This window comes from Microcaecilia unicolor, chromosome 3 (assembly GCF_901765095.1).
Source record: "Microcaecilia unicolor chromosome 3, aMicUni1.1, whole genome shotgun sequence".
NCBI lineage: Eukaryota > Metazoa > Chordata > Amphibia > Gymnophiona > Siphonopidae > Microcaecilia > Microcaecilia unicolor.
Window position 1 is genome coordinate 307,868,123 of NC_044033.1, and position 19,796 is coordinate 307,887,918.

At 48.5% G+C, this 19,796-nt stretch overlaps 1 protein-coding gene across 3 annotated transcripts in view; it reads left to right on the top strand.

Moving 5' to 3' along the window:
• The window catches only part of SLC11A2 (solute carrier family 11 member 2), a 319,640-nt gene that overhangs the window by 194,262 nt on the left and 105,582 nt on the right, over window positions 1–19,796 (top strand). For all 3 annotated transcript variants that reach the window (XM_030198289.1, XM_030198288.1, XM_030198291.1), the window contains 3 exons: window positions 9,094–9,161; window positions 10,366–10,521; window positions 10,909–11,067. In XM_030198289.1, the coding sequence (XP_030054149.1) occupies window positions 9,094–9,161; window positions 10,366–10,521; window positions 10,909–11,067 (383 nt within the window). The remainder of the gene's footprint in view (window positions 1–9,093; window positions 9,162–10,365; window positions 10,522–10,908; window positions 11,068–19,796) is intronic.

The following is a 19,796-nucleotide window of genomic DNA, read 5'->3' on the forward strand; positions in this document are numbered from 1 at the left end:
AGTTTGGCCATACTGTTAATGCAGGAAAAATTTCTGCCAGGTCTGGGACACGGTAGAAGTGTTGGTTGAGAGTAATGGGTCTCTACTGGCACCTCCTCACCCCGCTGCCCCCATGCCAGATTACCATTTTGCATCAGCCCTCCTCCATGCTTCCCTGATCCCCCACTATCCGAACTTCAAACACCTTCTGGTTGCTTAGAGGCTCCCTTGACCCAACCTCTTTATTCCTGATTTAATAAAGCTTAAACCCCTGGCTTCTAGTAGCACCTCCCTTTTTTCTGAGGACAAGCAGGCATCATAATCTCACATATAGATGACGTGATCCATGGAGCCTGGTGCAGACACTGCAAAGTGCACTGTCACTTTAAATCTTTGAGGCAGTTCCCCACCACACATGGGTGGGGTGCAGGACCAGCAGTTTTTCGTTTTCTGCAGCATAGAGAGGTTGTGTTTTTAATCTCAGCGTGAAAACCTTTTGCCTTTTTGGTGCTTTCCCTTTTTCAGGATATATTTTCTTCATATTTTATCGTTTTCTGTCATAATTTATCTAGTTTACTCATTTTTTTATACTTTATTTATTTATTTTTATTTTCCGATTTTCAGCCCAAGGGCCTCTGAGCCCTTTTTTCCTACCTGGGAACAGGGCCGCTGAGAGACTAGGCCGGGCCCGGGGCAAGGCTGTCCCCCCCCACCCGTCGCTCCCCCCGCCGCTGTAGTCTGCGGTCTCACCTGCCTGCCTCCATGGCTCCGGGCCCCCTTCATTCAAAGCGGCAGTCGCAGATCGCGTCTCTTCTGGCCTTCCCTCCCTGTGTCCCGCCCTTATCTGATGTAACTTCCGGTTTCCGCGAGGGCGGGATACAGGGAGGGAAGGCCAGAAGAGAGGCGATCTGCGACTGCTGCTTTAAATGAAGGGGGCCCGGAGCCATGGAGGCAGGCAGGTGAGACCGGGGACTGCAGTTCCGGCCGCCTGATCCTGGCGCCGGCCCCCCTTGGAGGCCCGGGCCTGGGGAATTTTGCCCCCCCCCCCCCCTCGGCGGCCCTGCCTGGGAAGCTTCAACTTTTTTGGGGTTACAGAATTACTTGAGCTCCTTGGGCTACAGAACCTTTTGACCTTGCGTTGGTCGTTTTTCTCTCCATGTTATTGAGGGTGCCAAGTGGCTTTAAGAAGTGTACTTGATACAATAAGACTATTTCAGGCAAAGACCCCCAGAATTGGTGTGTTTATCGCCTAAGTCCAGACCACCGAGACATTTGCTGTAATCTCTGCCATCGTATTTAAGCGAGGTCCCTTAATGCCCGCAGACTAAAGTGTGAAAAACGTTTGGTTCTGAATCGACATTGGTATCCACATTGAGCATGGCAAGAAACTCGGTACTCAATGTGGAATTGACATCGGGTGCACCCATGCAACATCAAGAGGGTGCTACATCGGACTTGATGCCGCGATCATGTCAGGACTCTATGTCCTTGTTATCGGTGCTACGTGCATTGAGGGTCCTGTAGAGCAAAATGCCTAAGAAGCATCGCAATTGTTTTCCATCCAGACACATGGCCCATACCTCCCCAGCATCGATGTTCTCAATGCACGGAAGCATTCGTGCCGCAGTGACCGCTCTCTTTCTCTCCAGCTCATATCACATTGAGAGCCTTCGAGGTCTTTCAGATCTTCACCTGTACAGGCTATCTCTCAGGCTGTGTCCACACTGCTTTTTCAGCCGGTACCTTCATGAGGAAATCCGGACTATGCTCAAAGAAGAGCTTTCAGGGCTACTGCAATTGCAGTCTGTATAGCTTACAAGGTGCTTGCGCCAACCTCAGCCCAGCTTGTGGATACATTGGAGATACAGTCACAGGAGAAGTCCTGTACACCGGCTAGATGTCAACCGTTCGGGGCAGCCCACATCCAGCCGATGCATGCATCATCATCGGCAGACGAGCTTTCTCCACCTTCCGAAGTTCATGTTCCTCGAAGTACCTCAATGCAAAGTCAACTTTCTGGTCGACGCTCTGTTCTCTGTACTACTTATGAGCAGTACTTGGAAGGGTCAACTTGTATCTCTCCTGGGAGACAGATCAGGATCCACATGACCTCTCAGATGAGGAGTCTCATGGCATTCCATCTGATCCTTCTCTGCCACCTCAGAGATATAAGCTTCCCCCAGAAAGTATATCTTTTCTGATCCATGAGATGGCTGAAGCTATAACTTTTAAACTAGAGACAGAGGAAGAACCCCTTTCAGAACTTTTTGAAGTTCTAGATTATGACTGTCCACCAAGAGAGAGGATATTACAGATCCCTCTCTATTCTGTTATGTAAAGTACCTTGCTAAAAAAACTGGTAGACCCCTCTGACAGTTCAGATTGCCCTAAAGAAAATTGACACAATGTATAAAATGCAGAAATGTGCAGGGTTTGAGAAAACACATCATTCTTTGTTGGTACAGTCCGCTTTAAAACACACTCACAGTGCAAGATATCATGTTTCTGCTCCTCCAGGTATAGAAGTAAGAACATTATTCTTTTGACAGAAAAACTTTTTAAGCATCAAAGCTAACCAATCGTATTTTGGATTATCAACTTTATTCCACCATTTACTTAAAATTTATAATACAGAGTATTCTGGGGTTTTTTGCAAAATTCCTTCTCTCTGATAAACAAGAATTATTCCAAAAGCTTCACAGAAAACTTCTAGACTGTTGTAAATATCTTGCGAGATGCTGGCCTTTGATGTCTTTGTTTCCTTAGGTATCTCTGTCTTAGCAGTAGCAATCCACCACTTATCCTGGCTCAGAGTCTCTGACCTTGAATCTGCTGTCCCAGGAGCATCTAGCAGATGCCCCTTGTCGTGGAGAAAACTTGTTTGGTGACAAAGTTGAGGAGGTGGACGACCTAATTAAAATAAATAAATAAATAAATACCGATACAGTAGAGAATCTCTATCTAGGCTTAGGACTACTACTGCTTTTTCTTTGACTAGATGATTTCGGGGAGAATATCAAGGTTCCAGCTACTGTATATCTAAGCGTTGTTACACCCCTACACCGACTACACCCCAACACCGACTACACCCCAATGCTCATGTCCAAGACAGCAGCAGGGACAAAAATCCCAAATGCCCTCTCAATCTAAACAACCTAATTTTTTAACTCCTTCCTAGAAAGCATTGCCACAGTACAGTTGTCCATGCCAAATGACCTACCTGACAGAGGGACACTTGTTCTTTTCCAACAGAGATGACTTCTCATAACCTCCAATTGATGGGTCCTACATACCATTCAACACAGCTGTATTGGTGAAAAAGACCACTACTACTACTACTTAACATTTCTAGAGTGCTACTAGGGTTACGCAGCGCTGTACAGTTTAACAAAAAGGAGAGTCCCTGCTCAATGGAGCTTACAATCTAAAGGATGAAATGTTAAGTTAGGGCAGTCTAGATTACTTGAATCTAGTGGTATAGTGGTTAGGTGCCGAAGGTGACATTGAAGAGGTGGGCTTTGAGCAAGGATTTGAAGATGGGCAGGGAGGGGGCCTGGCATATGGGGTCAGGGAGTTTATTCCAAGCATGGGGTGAGGCGAGGCAGAAAGGGCGGAGCCTGGAGTTGGCGGTGGTGGAGAAGGGTACTGAAAGGAGGGATTTGTATTGAGAGCGGAGGTTACGGGTAGGAACGTAAAAGGGGAGATGAGGGTAGAGAGGTAAGGAGGGGCTGCAGATCGAGTGCATTTGTAGGTTAGTAGGAGAAGCTTGAACTGTATGTGGTACCTGATCGGAAGCCAGTGAAGTGATTTGAGGAGAGGGGTGATATGAGTATATATCGGTCCAGGCGGAAGATAAGACGTGCAGCAGAGTTCTGAACGGACTGTAGGGGGGATAGATGGCAAAGTGGGAGCCCAGTGAGGAGTAGGTTGCAGTAGTCAAGGCGAGAGGTAATGAGAGAGTGGATGAGAGTTTGGGTGGTGTGCTGAGAGAGGAAAAGGCGAATTTTGCTAATGTTATAGAGGAAGAAGCGACAGGACCATCCACCAAGAGAGTCTCATTTCAGCTCCCTCTAAATGAGTTCACTTTGAGAGGAGTGCTCTTCTCTTCTCCTGCAGAATGCAGTACAAACAGTTCCTCCACCAGACAGGGGTCGAGAGTTCTACTCCAGATATTTCTCATTCTGAAAAAAAAAAAACAGGAGTATGTCTGATTCTCAATCTACGAGACCTGAACAGTTTCTCCTAAGAAATTTTGCATGGTATTTCTGGGGTCAGTACTTCCCATGATACAACTGAATGATTGGCTTATTAGACCTCAAGGAGGCATATACCCAAGTATATATATATTCTCCCTGCACACAGAAAATTCCTCTGCTTTTGCTGTGGAGCTCTGCACTATCAGTACAAAGTCTTACTGTTTGGCTTGGCCTCGCCTCCTCAAGTCTTCACAAAGCGTCTAGTAGTAGTAGCTGCAATGCTTTACAGGGGGGGCGTCCACATCTTCTCTCTCAGGAGTCTGCTAGCGCTTCCATTCAGTCTACAATAAGACTACTAGAACTCCTCGGATTTGTCATCAGCTACCCCAAATCACATCTTCAGCCAATATAGACTTTAGAGTTCATAGGGGCACTCCTCGACAAAACTCGAGGTCTTGCATTCCTTCCTCAACTGAGGGCGAACAATATACTACATCTCGCCACTCAGGTATCCTGGTCTACTTGTATCTGCTCGTTAAATGCTCTGCTTCCTTGGTCATGTGGCTTCAACAGTCCATGTAGTACCATTAGCTCAACTTCGCTTTCATATTCCTCAGTGGACACTCCTCTCAGTGGTCCCAAGCCACGGGATTACTATCTGCTTGATTCCAAATAACTCCACAGCTCCACAACTCTATACAGTGGTGGGTGCTATCCAACAATCTTACTCCGAGGACTTCCATTCCTACCCCTTCTACAGATGCTTCAATGATGGGTTGGGGAGCTCCATACACAGGGTTCTTGCCCTTCACGAGAGCAATGTCATTCTATCAATCTCCTGGAATTGTGAGCTGTATGGAATTCTCTCAAAACCTTCCAGAATCATATCCTGTTATACTAGTTTGCACAATCAAGCAACTATATATTATGAACAAATAAGGAGGAACCGGATCTTACCTCCTCTGTCACCAAACAATTCAAATTTGGACTTGGACGACTTCTCGAAACATCTTTCTAAGAGCTGTTTAGCCAGAAAACAGAATGCCATAACAGACAAACTTAGCAGAGTCCTTCAACCTCACTAATGGTCTTATCTCCACAGTTGTTCATCAAGTAGTCCAGCAGTGGGAAACCCAAGTGGTAGACTGTTTTGTTTCTCCTGAGAACAACAAGCTTCCCTGCTTTTGTTTCAGACTGTGTGCTCCCAACTGCATAGCCCCAGATGCCTTCTTACTCCACTAGGGGATGGATCTCCTTTACACTTTTCCCCCACTGCCTCTCATAGGGAAAAAACTAATCAAACTACATCAAGACCAAGGGACCATGATTCTAATTGCTCCCTACTGACCTTGTCAAATCTGGTTCCCTCTTTTCCTAGCATTGTCATCCTTGGAACATAGAACAAAGGATCCCTCCTTCATCCATACCCTCACTCTCTGGCCCTCACAGCTTTGATACCTGACGACATAGATCTGTGTTCATTGAACCTTCCTCACAAAATCTCTACAATATGTCTTGCCTTCAGAAAACCTTCCACAAGAAAATGTTACCATTTAAAGTGGAAATGATTCTCTCTGTGGTGTTTAACTAGGTTGCTGGACCCTACTACATGCTCTTTACCTATCCTTATGCAGTCCCTCCTCCATTTTTCAAATTCTGAACTCAAAACTAATTCAGACTGCATTTGAGTGCTACCAGTGCTTTTCATACTAAAATTTACAAGCCAATTTCAGTTCATCCCTTGATGATTATGTTCATGAATGGTTTATTTCACATGAAACTCCTTTCAAATAACCTCCAGTGGCGTAAGATCTCAATGTCTTCCTCACTTCTCTTATGAAACGTTTGTTCGAACCACTTCGTTCCTGTTTTCTGAAGTTCCTTATTTATGAAGTACTGTTCTTAATAACTCGTATTTCTACCAGAAGAGTCAGTGAGCTTCAAGCCCTTGTGGCAGATCTACCTTACACCAGGTTCTACTCCGAACCCATTCCAAATTCCTCTGAAAGGTGGTTGCTGAGTTTTATCTCAATTGTACTACCTGTCTTCTTTCCTAAACCACATTCTCATCCTAAAGAAGCAACACTGCATACCCTAGTATGCTACAGCACATTTAGTCTATTTAGAACAAACAAAACCTCATCAGAAATTTCTCCCATCTATTTGTAACCTTTGATATTGAACAGATTAGGAATTCCCATCACCAAGCATACAATCTCTGCTTGGTTGGTTGGCTGACTATCTTCTATATGTATACTCAGTCTGGGCTGACTCTATTGCTGGGTGACTGCTCATAATATAAGAGCCATGCAGGGCCGTGCCAAGGGTCTCTGGTGCCCCCCTGCAGACTATCAGTTGGTGCCCCCCCCCCGTCTCGCTTCTTCATTAGATGTTTCTCCATTGCTACCTGTCTTTCCTTTAGACTGAAAACTACAGGCCCAGCCAGACCTGACAAAAGGGTCTACCACACCCTTCAATGTCAAGCATATACTAGAAACTGTAAATTAGCTTACACAGGAAAGCAGTTTAAAAAAATAAACACAATTCCTGCTGTTTCTTAACACTGCTCTCCAGAGAAAGCACTGCCTTTATAAAGAGGCTTTTCAGTGGGACTTAGCTTATTAAAAACTATTAGCATAATTAGGAATGGCCAGCCCTTGTAACTGCAGAGACCTAAGCTTTGATTATGCATGTTCCTGTCTTTGTTACAGTGGGGGGGGGGGGGGGGGGTCTCTTCATCTCATTTACACAGTCTGACCTCCCTGGCTCACTGGGAGCCCAGTCTCTTGGAGACTGCTATACATTGCAAAATAAGATAGCAGATGTAAATTCTCAAAGTGGACATATTCCAAACACTAAAATGAAAATAAAACAATTTTTTTCTACCTTTGTTGGCTGGTGACTTTCTTTTTCTGATCATGCTGGCCCAATATCTGATTCTGTTGCTGGTATCTGTCCTCTTAACTCTGTTTCCAGGGCTTCCTTTCCACTGTATGTATCCCTCATTGATAAGTCTCTGACTCTAAAGTTTAGCAATTTCATTAAAGCAAAATGTATTTTCAGGTATCACAAACTCTCCCTATCCAAGCAGAATGTTTTATATAAAAACAAACACACAAAAAAAGCAATCAGATTTTTACTTACCAGCTATTCTACACTATACGTTAGCTAAACTTCCTCTTTGAACCTCAGCCAATTAAATGGATTTTAGCTGTAGCTATGATAATTATGTACACATCATTGCAGTCACGCCCTCCTCTCAGTGTACATGCTCAAAAAACAAAAACTTTGAACCACTTACAGATAACAATTACACTATTTATTTTTTATTTCTCCCCAGTCTCACTTGCACACCTGCCTCCAAACCTGTTCTCTTTAATTTGAATGTTGTTCCAGCTCACCCTGAATGAAAGTTGTTCACACACCAAAGCCATAAATAGCTGCTGGTTGTACTCTTTGAAGCAGCTTTAGCAGAGCAGCGTGTCTGTCTCAGCACTGCTGGGCTACCTTCACTTCCTGATGCGGGAAGGGCAGGGGAGAGAGGAGAATCACAACGTCAGGTAAAAGATTTTGCAAGTGAGTGGCGCCCTCTAGAGGTCGGCGCCCCCCTGCGTTGCTTACCTCGCTTTCCGTGTCGGCACGGCCCTGGAGCCATGGCAGTTTCAGTAACCCATTTCTGCTCTGCCTCTATTCTATTCTATATTGATACTTCTATACCACCTTTAACAGTGCCTGCAAAGTGGTTGACAATCAAGAGAATATCGTAATCGGATACGAATAACATTTTTGAACAAAACTTCTAATATTCAGTAGGTTGAAAAAGATGTGATTTTAGAACTTTCTGGAATAAACTATAGTTAGCAATAGTCCGTAAAGAGATTGGAATAGAATTCCAAACCTTAGGATCCTAGAGAGAGAATGTTCCCAAACTTAAAATTCCTTACAATTGGTATATCTAGTGTTATATATTTTTCAACTCCTCAATTATCCTCTGACTCCCAAAGGTGGCAACACTTGGCCCACCATAATCAAGTTCTTCCCATAAATACTTTTATATGAACTAAATATGCAATTTTAAATTTGCAATGTGGCTACGTGGTCTTCTGTCCACACCTTCACTACTGTCTGGACCAGTATTCTTAGCGGGATAGCTGGTTTGGATAAGGAGTCCTGCAGAATCTTTTTACTGTATAAAATCCAACTCTATCATCTGGCCCATTATTTCCACCAGGCTGACTATCTACTTAGTTACAAAAAATTCATCTTTCCTGTGAGCCTGGTAGCTGTTGAGTCCCATATATAAGAATATTATGCCTGCTTGTCCTTGGAGAAAGCTAAGTTACTTACTGTAACAGGTGTTCTCCAAGGTCAGCAGGTATATATTCTCACATTCCTCCCGCCTCCCTTTGGAGTTGTCTTCTTAGCTTTAACACTGTACTGCTGGGCCTATGCTCGTGTGTCAGGTGGGAAGACACCTGTGCATGTGTGGTGGGGGCACTGCCTCAAATGACAGTGCACTTGGCAGCATCCACACCGGGCTCTCTGGATCATGTCACCCATATTTGTGAATATATGCCTTCTATCTTCGGATAACACCTGCTACAGGTAAGTAATTTAGCTTTCTCACCCAGCTGACCCACCCCCTCATACCTTGAGAGAAGGAGCAAGCTATAAGAATTATCCCCTAAGTGTCTTACATGCCATCCTTAAAAGCTGCCTCTCTGCCGGGGAATGTACTGTGTCAGGTATTTTGATTCCAGTGGGACTGTTCAATGTGCAGCTGTTATAGAGGTAGTAAACATATCTGATTATGTGTAAATATCTTACCTTAGTAGCATTTAAGTGAAGATGTGCATGTACTTCTCAATTCTAAAACCTTCATTGGAATAAATTTACAGTCAGCTATTATCTCCTTTAGGTTTACGAAAGCTGGAAGCTTTATTTGGTTTTCTCATTACAATCATGGCTGTAACATTTGGATACGAGGTAATGCTGCATCAGTAACTGACTTTGTTTAATGTGCATAAAATTAGCCATCATCACTTACCAAAGCAGTTGCAAATTGTTATCTTCAGAATGTAGCTTGGGAAGCCAATGATACAGTGGTATTGTTTGAATTAAACTGGGTATTAAAACCTCTGGAAGGAGGGTTAGGCCAAAGGTATGAACTTTTTTCCACGTTATGTCTCTTTAGTTGAGTTTGAGGAAAAATAACCCTTTTAATATTTTGCACAGTCAGAAAAAAAGAAAACAGACTGAAAGGTAAAATGTTTAATTTTTGAACAATTAGAGAAATTTTTGTTTGTAAAGATGAGACTAATCACCTAGGCCAGCTTGATGACTCTGTGCAAGTGTTATGCCATGGGGCAGAACCTGGGTTGTATTTATTTATTGCAGACAGTTGATATATTACTAATCACACCAGGATGCTGCAGAGCAGTTCACAATCAAATTGAAAGAAAAGGAAATTACAATCATTAAAAAAGGAGAGGGGAAAGAGGAGGGGCTTGGAGGACTGGCTGGAATTGGGTCTGCTGCAAATGCAGTTATCTTTGCCTTTCTCCCCCTTCCCTGCAGGGAAATATCCCAGCCATTGTTCAACAGTGGCATGCTCAAAAATGGATATGTTCCTACTAGTCTGAGAAGTGTCAGAGCCATGGCTAGGCTTCATGTGGGAAAGAATTTTAGGTGAATATGAAATGAAGGGGAACTGGTACTGATTTGAAATAGAAGACCAGAGGGTCAGAAAAAAAAGATGGTAGTTAAAAAAAAATAATTACTTTGCAAGAAATTGCTGAGTAAAAATCAGTAACTGAAGTCCTGATTTCAAGATTGTATTTAGGAAGGTGCCACTACACTAGGCCTTGTGGTGATCACACCTCCTTGGTATAAAAATATATTTGTAGCATGGGCGATTAGTAGAAGGTTGCTGGGTCAGATGGGTGGATCTTTTTCCTTCTCTAGACCAGCTCTCTCCCAAGGCTGGGAAACTGCTGGGGCCTGTTGTATAGGAGAGTGTGGTGGCTGTAGGTTGTCAGTGAGTTTTGGGGCCTATGAAAGGCATGCATTTCCCCACTCTGCTAGGCCCTTCTGCATCCTACAGAAAGCCGTGCCTCATTTTGTGGATTTCTTTCATCATTTTGAGACAGAAATTCTTATGTTATCAACAGCTCTGTTTGTTCTTTTACAGTATGTAAGAGTGAGACCAAACCAGGGTGAACTATTAAAGGGCATGTTTGTTCCATATTGTCAAGGCTGTGGGCCACCTCAGCTTGAGCAAGCTGTGGGGATTGTGGGAGCTGTCATAATGCCGCATAACATGTACCTCCATTCTGCACTGGTCAAGGTAACACAATTTTACCATTTATGCTTTGGTGCAAGTCTTCTTTCCTTTTGTCTTCCTGTACAGTGCTCTGTCAGGGAGCCATCATTATGTGCCCCACTTCTTCCTAGCACCCTCCTGTCCATTTCTTTATTCAGCTGTCACCAGGGAGCAGCCATATATAGCTTAACTCCATCCTCAACAGGGAGCTGTCTTGTACATCCTTTCTCCTTTTCCCCATCTATTGTTCTCTGCCACATTGATGTTAAACTTATCTTTCCAAAACACTTATATTGATTTACCTTATAGGTTCTTTGTTTTCTGATTCCAAGATGTGTTTTGATGTACCTATCTGTTAAAATCAATTTTAAAAAGAATCAAATTCTCAATAACCAACTTATCTCTTTCCAGTCTAGGGAAGTGAATCGTGCAAACAAAAAAGAAGTGAGAGAAGCCAATAAGTATTTCTTTATTGAGTCCAGCATTGCTCTCTTTGTGTCTTTCATCATCAATGTCTTTGTAGTCTCAGTGTTTGCTGAAGCATTCTTTGGCCGGTCAAACAGTCAGGTGGTAAGTCACACACAATGTTGTATTGGTGTAAACTGTATTTCAGTGCTCTTAGATGCCTCTCTTTTTTTTCTTTTTTTGTCAAAAATAAGTTACACATGGTCGTGCAATACAGTGTACCAGTGCAAGTGACCACTCAAAAGTAACATGCAATAGAAGACCCATTCCCTTCCCCACGACTTTAATGGTTCTGTGCTAAGCAGTAGATAAAATAATTAATGTTGCATTTTGATTAAAATTTTTAATTGCCAGCAGTCCATATGGGGGGGGGGGGGGGGGACATGGAGGGGCCATGCATTTCCTCTCCCTCCCCTCCACCACATTAGATATCATGGTGGGGATGCTGAGGCTCCACCAGTAGAAGACATTCTGTGCTAAAGCTGCCCCCTTCCTCCTCTTACTGCCTCAAGAGCAAGGAAGTCAGTGGCATGCCTCCAGCTGCCAATGCTGGCACTCACTGAGCATGCTCAGTTCATGCATGAACTGAGTATGCTTAGGGAGTGCAAAGTTTGGTGGCTGGAGGCATGCCGCTGACTTTCTCACTCCTGAGGCAGTAAGAAAAGGAAGGGGGTGACACAATCAGCGGATTTGTTTGGCTTGTGGGGCTTCATCTATCCCACCAGCTGTTGAACAGGTAGTGCAGCTTTGGAGGGGGCCTGAGCCCAAGGTGGGAGAGCCCCCCCCCCAAAGCTGTGCCACTGATTAAAAGCCCAATATCTTCCTTTTTGTTGCCTCCAGGTCCATCTCTCTCTCTCTCTCTTTCTCCCCCCCCCCCAAGACCAACACCACTTTTTCTCCCCCCCCCCCCAAGTCCAGCACCACTTTTTCTTCCTTACTACTACTATTTAGCATTTCTATAGCGCTACAAGGCATATGCAGCGCTGCACAAACAAGACAGTCCCTGCTCAAAGAGCTTACAATCTAATAGACAAAAAATAAATAAAGTAATCAAATCAATTAATGTGAACGGGAAGGAAGAGAGGAGGGTAGGTGGAGGCGAGTGGTTACGAGTCAAAAGCAATGTTAAAGAGGTGGGCTTTCAGTCTAGATTTAAAGGTGGCCAAGGATGGGGCAAGACGTAGGGGCTCAGGAAGTTTATTCCAGGCGTAGGGTGCAGCGAGACAGAAGGCGCGAAGTCTGGAGTTGGCAGTAGTGGAGAAGGGAACAGATAAGAAGGATTTATCCATGGAGTGGAGTGCACGGGAAGGGGTGTAGGGAAGGACGAGTGTGGAGAGATACTGGGGAGCAGCAGAGTGAGTACATTTATAGGTTAGTAGAAGAAGTTTGAACAGGATGCGAAAACGGATAGGGAGCCAGTGAAGGGTCTTGAGGAGAGGGGTAGTATGAGTAAAGCGACCCTGGCGGAAGATGAGACGGGCAGCAGAGTTTTGAACCGACTGGAGAGGGGAGAGGTGACTAAGTGGGAGGCCAGCAAGAAGCAGATTGCAGTAGTCTAAACGAGAGGTGACAAGGGTGTGGATGAGGGTTTTTGTAGAGTGCTCGGAAAGAAAGGGGCGGATTTTACGGATGTTGTAAAGAAAGAAACGACAGGTCTTGGCAATCTGCTGGATATGAGCAGAGAAGGAGAGAGAAGAGTCAAAGATGACCCCAAGGTGTTGAGCTGAGGAGACAGGGAGAATGAGAGAGCCATCAACAGAAATAGAAAACGGGGGGAGCGGGGAGGTGGGTTTGGGGGGGGGGGGGGAAATGAGAAGCTTGGTTTTGGTCATATTTAATTTCAGGTGGCGTTGAGACATCCAGACAGCAATGTCAGACAAGCACGCTGAAACTTTGGTTTGGATGCAAGGTGAGATATCAGGGGTAGAAAGGTAGATTTGGGAGTCATCAGCATAGAGATGGTAGGAAAAGCCATGGGATGAGATTAATGAGCCAAGGGAAGAAGTGTAGATAGAAAAGAGGAGGGGACCAAGAACAGAACCCTGAGGTACGCCGAGAGGCAGAGGAATAGAAGTAGAAGAGGATCCACCAGAGTGAACACTAAAGGTGCGGAGGGAGAGGTAGGAAGAGAACCAGGAAAGGACAGAGCCCTGGAATCCAAGTGAGGACAGGGTATCGAGAAGTATGCTGTGATCGACAGTGTCAAAAGCAGCGGAAAGATCAAGAAGAATGAGGATGGAATATTGACCTCTGGATTTAGCCAGTGGTGGTGAACAGCACGCTCAAGTAATTTGGAGAGAAAAGGAAGGAGGGAGATGGGTCGGTAATTAGAGGGACAAGTAGGGTCGAGTGAAGGCTTCTTAAGGCCTCCAGTCTCTCCACCTCAGGTCCACTATCTTTCTTTCCCCTCCCTCCCTCTCTCTCTTTCTTTCTTTCTCTCTCTCTCCATCTGAGCCCAACATATCTCCCTTTCTCCGAGGACAAGCAGGCTGCTTGTTCTCACTGATGGGTGACGTCCACGGCAGCCCCTCCAATCGGAAACTTCACTAGCAAAGTCCTTTGCTAGCCCTCGCGCGCCCGCGCGCACCGCGCATGCGCGGCCGTCTTCCCGCCCGAAACCGGCTCGAGCCGGCCAGTCTTCTTTTGTCCGCACTCGGTACGGTCGTGTTTTCGCCGTGTCGAGCCCCGGAAAGTCGACCTCGCGCGTCCAATTTGTTTTGAACGTGTTTTTTTCCTTCGGGAAAGCTTTGTCCTAGTCGGGAAGTGCTCCGGAAACCCCTCGCCGGGTTTCGTGTAAATCCTCCCCGTACTTCTAGCTTTTTTGCCCCGGTAAGTTTTCTTTCGTCGTCGGGGTAGGCCTCTTTTCGGCCTCGGTCGAGATTTTTTCTCCCTCTAAATTTTGGTGCTCCAAATTTCGCCATTTCGGCTTTTGATTTCGCCGGCGTGATTTTTCCGCCCATGACATCGAAGCCTTCCAGCGGCTTCAAGAAGTGCACCCAGTGCGCCCGGGTTATCTCGCTCACTGATCGACACTCGTCGTGTCTTCAGTGTCTGGGGGCCGAGCACCGCCCTCAGAACTGTAGTCTGTGTTCCCTGCTTCAAAGGCGGACTCAGGTAGCGAGACTAGCCCAGTGGAACGTGTTGTTCTCGGGCTCTTCGTCGGCATCGGCACCGGGATCTTCGAGTGCATCGACGTCGTCAGCGTCCAGACCATCTTCCTCGGCCGCCCCTGCATCGAGTGCATCGAGGCATCGGGCCTCTGCATCGGCGCCGAGACATCGGATAGCTGCATCGACGTCGGTGGTACCAGGACCTCGTCTGCTGATGTCGTCGGACGGTGGTGCATCGGGTGGAGTGCAGGTGAGGGCTGTCCATTCCCCTGCTGGTGGCGGTGAGCCCTCGGGTGGGTCTCCTCCTACCCTGAGGGCTCCTGCGGTACAGCCCCCCCGAGATCGACCTTCTTCAGTCTCGGCCCCGAGGAAGCGACGGATGGATTCGACGTCCTCCTCGTCGGTGCCGGGGAGCTCCGGTGACATGCTTCGGAAGAAATCGAAGAAGCATCGACACCGGTCTCCTCCCCGTGTCGGCACCGAGAGCTCTGGGTCGCCGAGGGATTCGGCACCCAGCAGGCATCGGCACCGAGAGGACCGCTCACCCTCTGTTCAGGAGGTGTCGATGCGCTCCGCTCTGGACAGCCCGGAACAGCCTCCACGCCCGGAACAGGTTCTGACGTCGACGCCTGCATCGACCTCTCAGCCTTTCTCCGCAGCCACTCTAAACGAGAGCCTCCGGGCCGTTCTCCCAGAGATTCTGGGAGAGCTGTTGCGCCCTACCCCTCCGGTACCGGCGGTGCTTGCGCCTCCGGTACCGTCGAGCGTGGCGCCGGCTGGCCCATCGCCCAGGTTGAGGTCCCCGACGTCGGTACCACGTGCGGTGCCGACCGCGGCCACCTCCCAGGAAGGCTCCCCGACTACGTCGGCGGAGGGAGCTTCGCCGATGCGGGCCAGGGAGTCTACCTCTCGACGCCCCCATCGTGGACGTGGCTCCACAGAGTCGAGCAGGGCGAGGTTGCAGACACAGGTCCGTGAACTTGTGTCTGACACCGAGGGTGAGGCCTCGTGGGAGGAAGAGGAAGATCCCAGATATTTCTCTGACGAGGAGTCTGAGGGTCTTCCGTCTGATCCCACTCCCTCTCCTGAGAGACAGCTTTCTCCTCCCGAGAGTCTGTCTTTTGCCTCCTTTGTCCGGGAGATGTCTACGGCCATCCCCTTCCCGGTGGTTGTGGAGGACGAGCCCAGGGCTGAAATGTTTGAGCTCCTGGACTATCCTTCTCCACCTAAGGAAGCGTCCACTGTTCCCTTGCACCATGTCCTGAAAAAGACATTGCTTGCGAACTGGACCAAGCCATTAAGTAATCCCCACATCCCCAAGAAGATCGAGTCCCAGTACCGGATCCATGGGGACCCAGAGCTGATGCGCACGCAGTTGCCTCATGATTCTGGAGTTGTGGATCTGGCCCTAAAGAAGGCTAAGAGTTCTAGGGAACATGCTTCGGCGCCCCCGGGCAAAGACGCTAGAACCTTAGACTCCTTTGGGAGGAAGGCCTACCATTCCTCTATGCTCGTGTCCAAGATCCAGTCTTACCAGCTCTACACGAGCATCCACATGCGGAACAATGTGCGGCAGTTGGCGGGCTTGGTTGATGCTCTTCCCCCCGAGCAAGCCAAGCCTTTTCAGGAGGTGGTCAGGCAGCTGAAGGCGTGCAGAAAATTCCTGGCCAGAGGAGTTTATGACACTTTTGATGTTGCGTCCAGGGCCGCTGCTCAAGGTGTGGTGATGCGCAGGCTCTCATGGCTGCGTGCCGCCGACATGGAGAATAGACTCCAGCAGCGGATTGCGGACTCGCCTTGCCGTGCGGACAACATTTTTGGCGAAAAAGTCGAACAGGTGGTAGAGTCTCTCCACCAGCGGGACACCGCATTCGACAAGTTCGCCCGCCGGCAGCCTTCAGCTTCTACCTCTACAGGTAGACGATTTTTCGGGGGAAGGAAGACTGTTCCCTATACTTCTGGCAAGCGTAGGTACAATCCTCCTTCCCGACAGCCTGTGGCCCAGGCTAAGCCCCAGCGCGCTCGCTCTCGTCAGCAGCGTGCGCCTCAGCAAGGCCCCGCGGCTCCCCAGCAAAAGCAAGGGGCGAGCTTTTGACTGGCTCCAGCAGAGCATAGCCGACATCCAAGTGTCCGTGCCGGGCGACCTGCCAGTCGGGGGGAGGTTGAAAGCTTTTCACCAAAGGTGGCCTCTCATAACCTCCGACCAGTGGGTTCTGCAAATAGTCCGGCAGGGATACACCCTCAATTTGGCCTTAAAACCTCCAAATTGTCCACCGGGAGCTCAGTCTTACAGCTTCCAGCACAAGAAGGTACTTGCAGAGGAACTCTCCGCCCTTCTCAGCGCCAATGCGGTCGAGCCCGTGCCATCCGGGCAAGAAGGGCTGGGATTCTATTCCAGGTACTTCCTTGTGGAAAAGAAAACAGGGGGGATGCGTCCCATCCTAGACCTAAGGGCCCTGAACAAATATCTCATAAAAGAAAAGTTCAGGATGCTTTCCCTGGGCACCCTTCTCCCCATGATTCAGCAAAACGATTGGCTATGCTCTCTGGACTTGAAGGATGCCTACACACACATCCCGATACTGCCAGCTCACAGACAGTATCTGCGATTTCAGCTGGGCACACGCCACTTCCAGTACTGTGTGCTACCCTTTGGGCTCGCCTCTGCGCCCAGGGTGTTCACAAAGTGCCTAGCTGTGGTAGCAGCGGCGCTTCGCAGGCTGGGGGTGCACGTGTTCCCATATCTCGACGATTGGCTGGTGAAGAACACATCCGAGGCAGGAGCCCTGCAGTCCATGCAGATGACTATTCGCCTCCTGGAGCTACTGGGGTTTGTGATAAATTACCCAAAGTCCCATCTTCTCCCAGTGCAGAAACTCGAATTCATCGGAGCCCTGCTGGATTCTCGGACGGCTCGCGCCTATCTCCCAGAGGCGAGAGCCAACAACTTGTTGTCCCTCGTCTCGCGGGTGCGAGCGTCCCAGCAGATCACAGCTCGGCAGATGTTGAGATTGCTGGGCCACATGGCCTCCACAGTTCATGTGACTCCCATGGCCCGCCTTCACATGAGATCTGCTCAATGGACCCTAGCCTCCCAGTGGTATCAGGCCGCTGGGGGTCTAGAGGACGTGATCCACCTGTCCACGAGTTTTCTCGAATCCCTGTATTGGTGGACGATTTGCTCCAATTTGACTCTGGGACGTCCCTTCCAAATTCCTCAGCCACAAAAAGTGCTGACCACGGATGCGTCTCTCCTGGGATGGGGAGCTCATGTCGATGGGCTTCACACCCAAGGAAGGTGGTCCCTCCAAGAAAGCGATCTACAGATCAATCTTCTGGAGTTGCGAGCGATCTGGAACGCTCTGAAGGCTTTCAGAGATCGGCTGTCCCACCAAATTATCCAAATTCAGACAGACAATCAGGTTGCCATGTACTATGTCAACAAGCAGGGGGGCACCGGATCTCGCCCCCTGTGTCAGGAAGCCGTCAGCATGTGGCTCTGGGCTCGCCGTCAAGGCATGGTGCTCCAAGCCACATATCTGGCAGGCGTAAACAACAGTCTGGCCGACAGGTTGAGCAGGATTATGCAACCTCACGAGTGGTCGCTAAATTCCCGTGTAGTGCGACAGATCTTCCAGGCGTGGGGCACCCCCCTGGTGGATCTCTTCGCATCTCAAGTGAACCACAAGGTCCCTCAGTTCTGTTCCAGGCTTCAGGCCCACGGCAGACTGGCGTCGGATGCCTTCCTCCTGGATTGGGGGGAGGGCCTCCTGTATGCTTATCCTCCCATCCCTCTGGTGGGGAAGACTTTGTTGAAACTCAAGCAAGACCGAGGCACCATGATTCTGATTGCTCCCTTTTGGCCGCGTCAGATCTGGTTCCCCCTTCTTCTGGAGTTATCCTCCGAAGAACCGTGGAGATTGGAGTGTTTTCCGACCCTCATCACGCAGGACGAGGGGGCTCTTCTGCATCCCAACCTCCAGTCCCTGGCTCTCACGGCCTGGATGTTGAGGGCGTAGACTTTGCCTCTTTGGGTCTGCCAGAGGGTGTCTCCCGCATCTTGCTTGCTTCCAGGAAAGACTCCACCAAGAGAAGTTACTTCTTTCATTGGAGGAGGTTTGCCGTCTGGTGTGACAGCAAGGCCCTAGATCCTCGCTCTTGTCCTACACAGACCCTGCTTGAATACCTTCTGCACTTGTCTGAGTCTGGTCTGAAGACCAACTCCGTAAGAGTTCACCTTAGTGCAATCAGTGCATACCATTACCAAGTGGAAGGTAAGCCGATCTCAGGACAGCCTTTAGTTGTTCGCTTCATGAGAGGTTTGCTTTTGTCAAAGCCCCCTGTCAAGCCTCCTACAGTGTCATGGGATCTCAATGTCGTTCTCACCCAGCTGATGAAACCTCCTTTTGAGCCACTGGATTCATGCCATCCGAAGTACTTGACCTGGAAGGTCATTTTCTTGGTGGCAGTTACTTCGGCTCGTAGAGTCAGTGAGCTGCAGGCCCTGGTAGCCCAGGCCCCTTACACTAAATTTCATCACAACAGAGTAGTCCTCCGCACTCACCCTAAGTTCCTGCCAAAGGTCGTGTCGGAGTTCCATCTGAACCAGTCAATTGTCTTGCCAACATTCTTTCCCCGTCCTCATTCCTGCCCTGCTGAACGTCAGCTGCACACATTGGACTGCAAGAGAGCATTGGCCTTCTACCTGGAGCGGACACAGCCCCACAGACAGTCCGCCCAATTGTTTGTTTCTTTTGATCCCAATAGGAGGGGAGTGGCTGTAGGGAAACGCACCATATCCAATTGGCTAGCAGATTGCATTTCCTTCACTTACGCCCAGGCGGGGCTGGCTCTTGAGGGTCATGTCACGGCTCATAATGTTAGAGCCATGGCTGCGTCGGTAGCCCACTTGAAGTCAGCCTCCATTGAAGAAATTTGCAAAGCTGCGACGTGGGCTTCTGTCCACACATTCACATCCCATTACTGCCTGCAGCAGGATACCCGACGCGACAGTCGGTTCGGGCAGTCAGTTCTTCAGAACCTGTTTGGGCTTTAGGATCCAACTCCACCCCCCGAGGGCCCTGTTTGTTCTGTTCCAGGCTACACTCCCAGTTAGTTGGTAAATTTTTTAGGTCAATCTCTGTTATGTCCTCGCCGTTGCGAGGCCCAATTGACCATGGTTGTTGTTTTGAGTGAGCCTGGGGGCTAGGGATACCCCATCAGTGAGAACAAGCAGCCTGCTTGTCCTCGGAGAAAGCGAATGCTACATACCTGTAGAAGGTATTCTCCGAGGACAGCAGGCTGATTGTTCTCACCAACCCGCCCGCCTCCCCTTTGGAGTTGTGTCTTCCCTTGAAGTGTATTGTCTTGCTACATACTGGACTGGCCGGCTCGAGCCGGTTTCGGGCGGGAAGACGGCCGCGCATGCGCGGTGCGCGCGGGCGCGCGAGGGCTAGCAAAGGACTTTGCTAGTGAAGTTTCCGATTGGAGGGGCTGCCGTGGACGTCACCCATCAGTGAGAACAATCAGCCTGCTGTCCTCGGAGAATACCTTCTACAGGTATGTAGCATTCGCTTTCTCTTCTCCTTCCACTTTCCTTCTTCTCTCCCTCAGTTTAGCATTTCTCTGTATTTCCCCCTCCTGCTGTGCACAGTCCAGCATCTTTTCTCCCGTTTTGTTCCTGTCCAGGGCTCTCAGTTCCCTCCCTCCCTTCCACACAGTTCT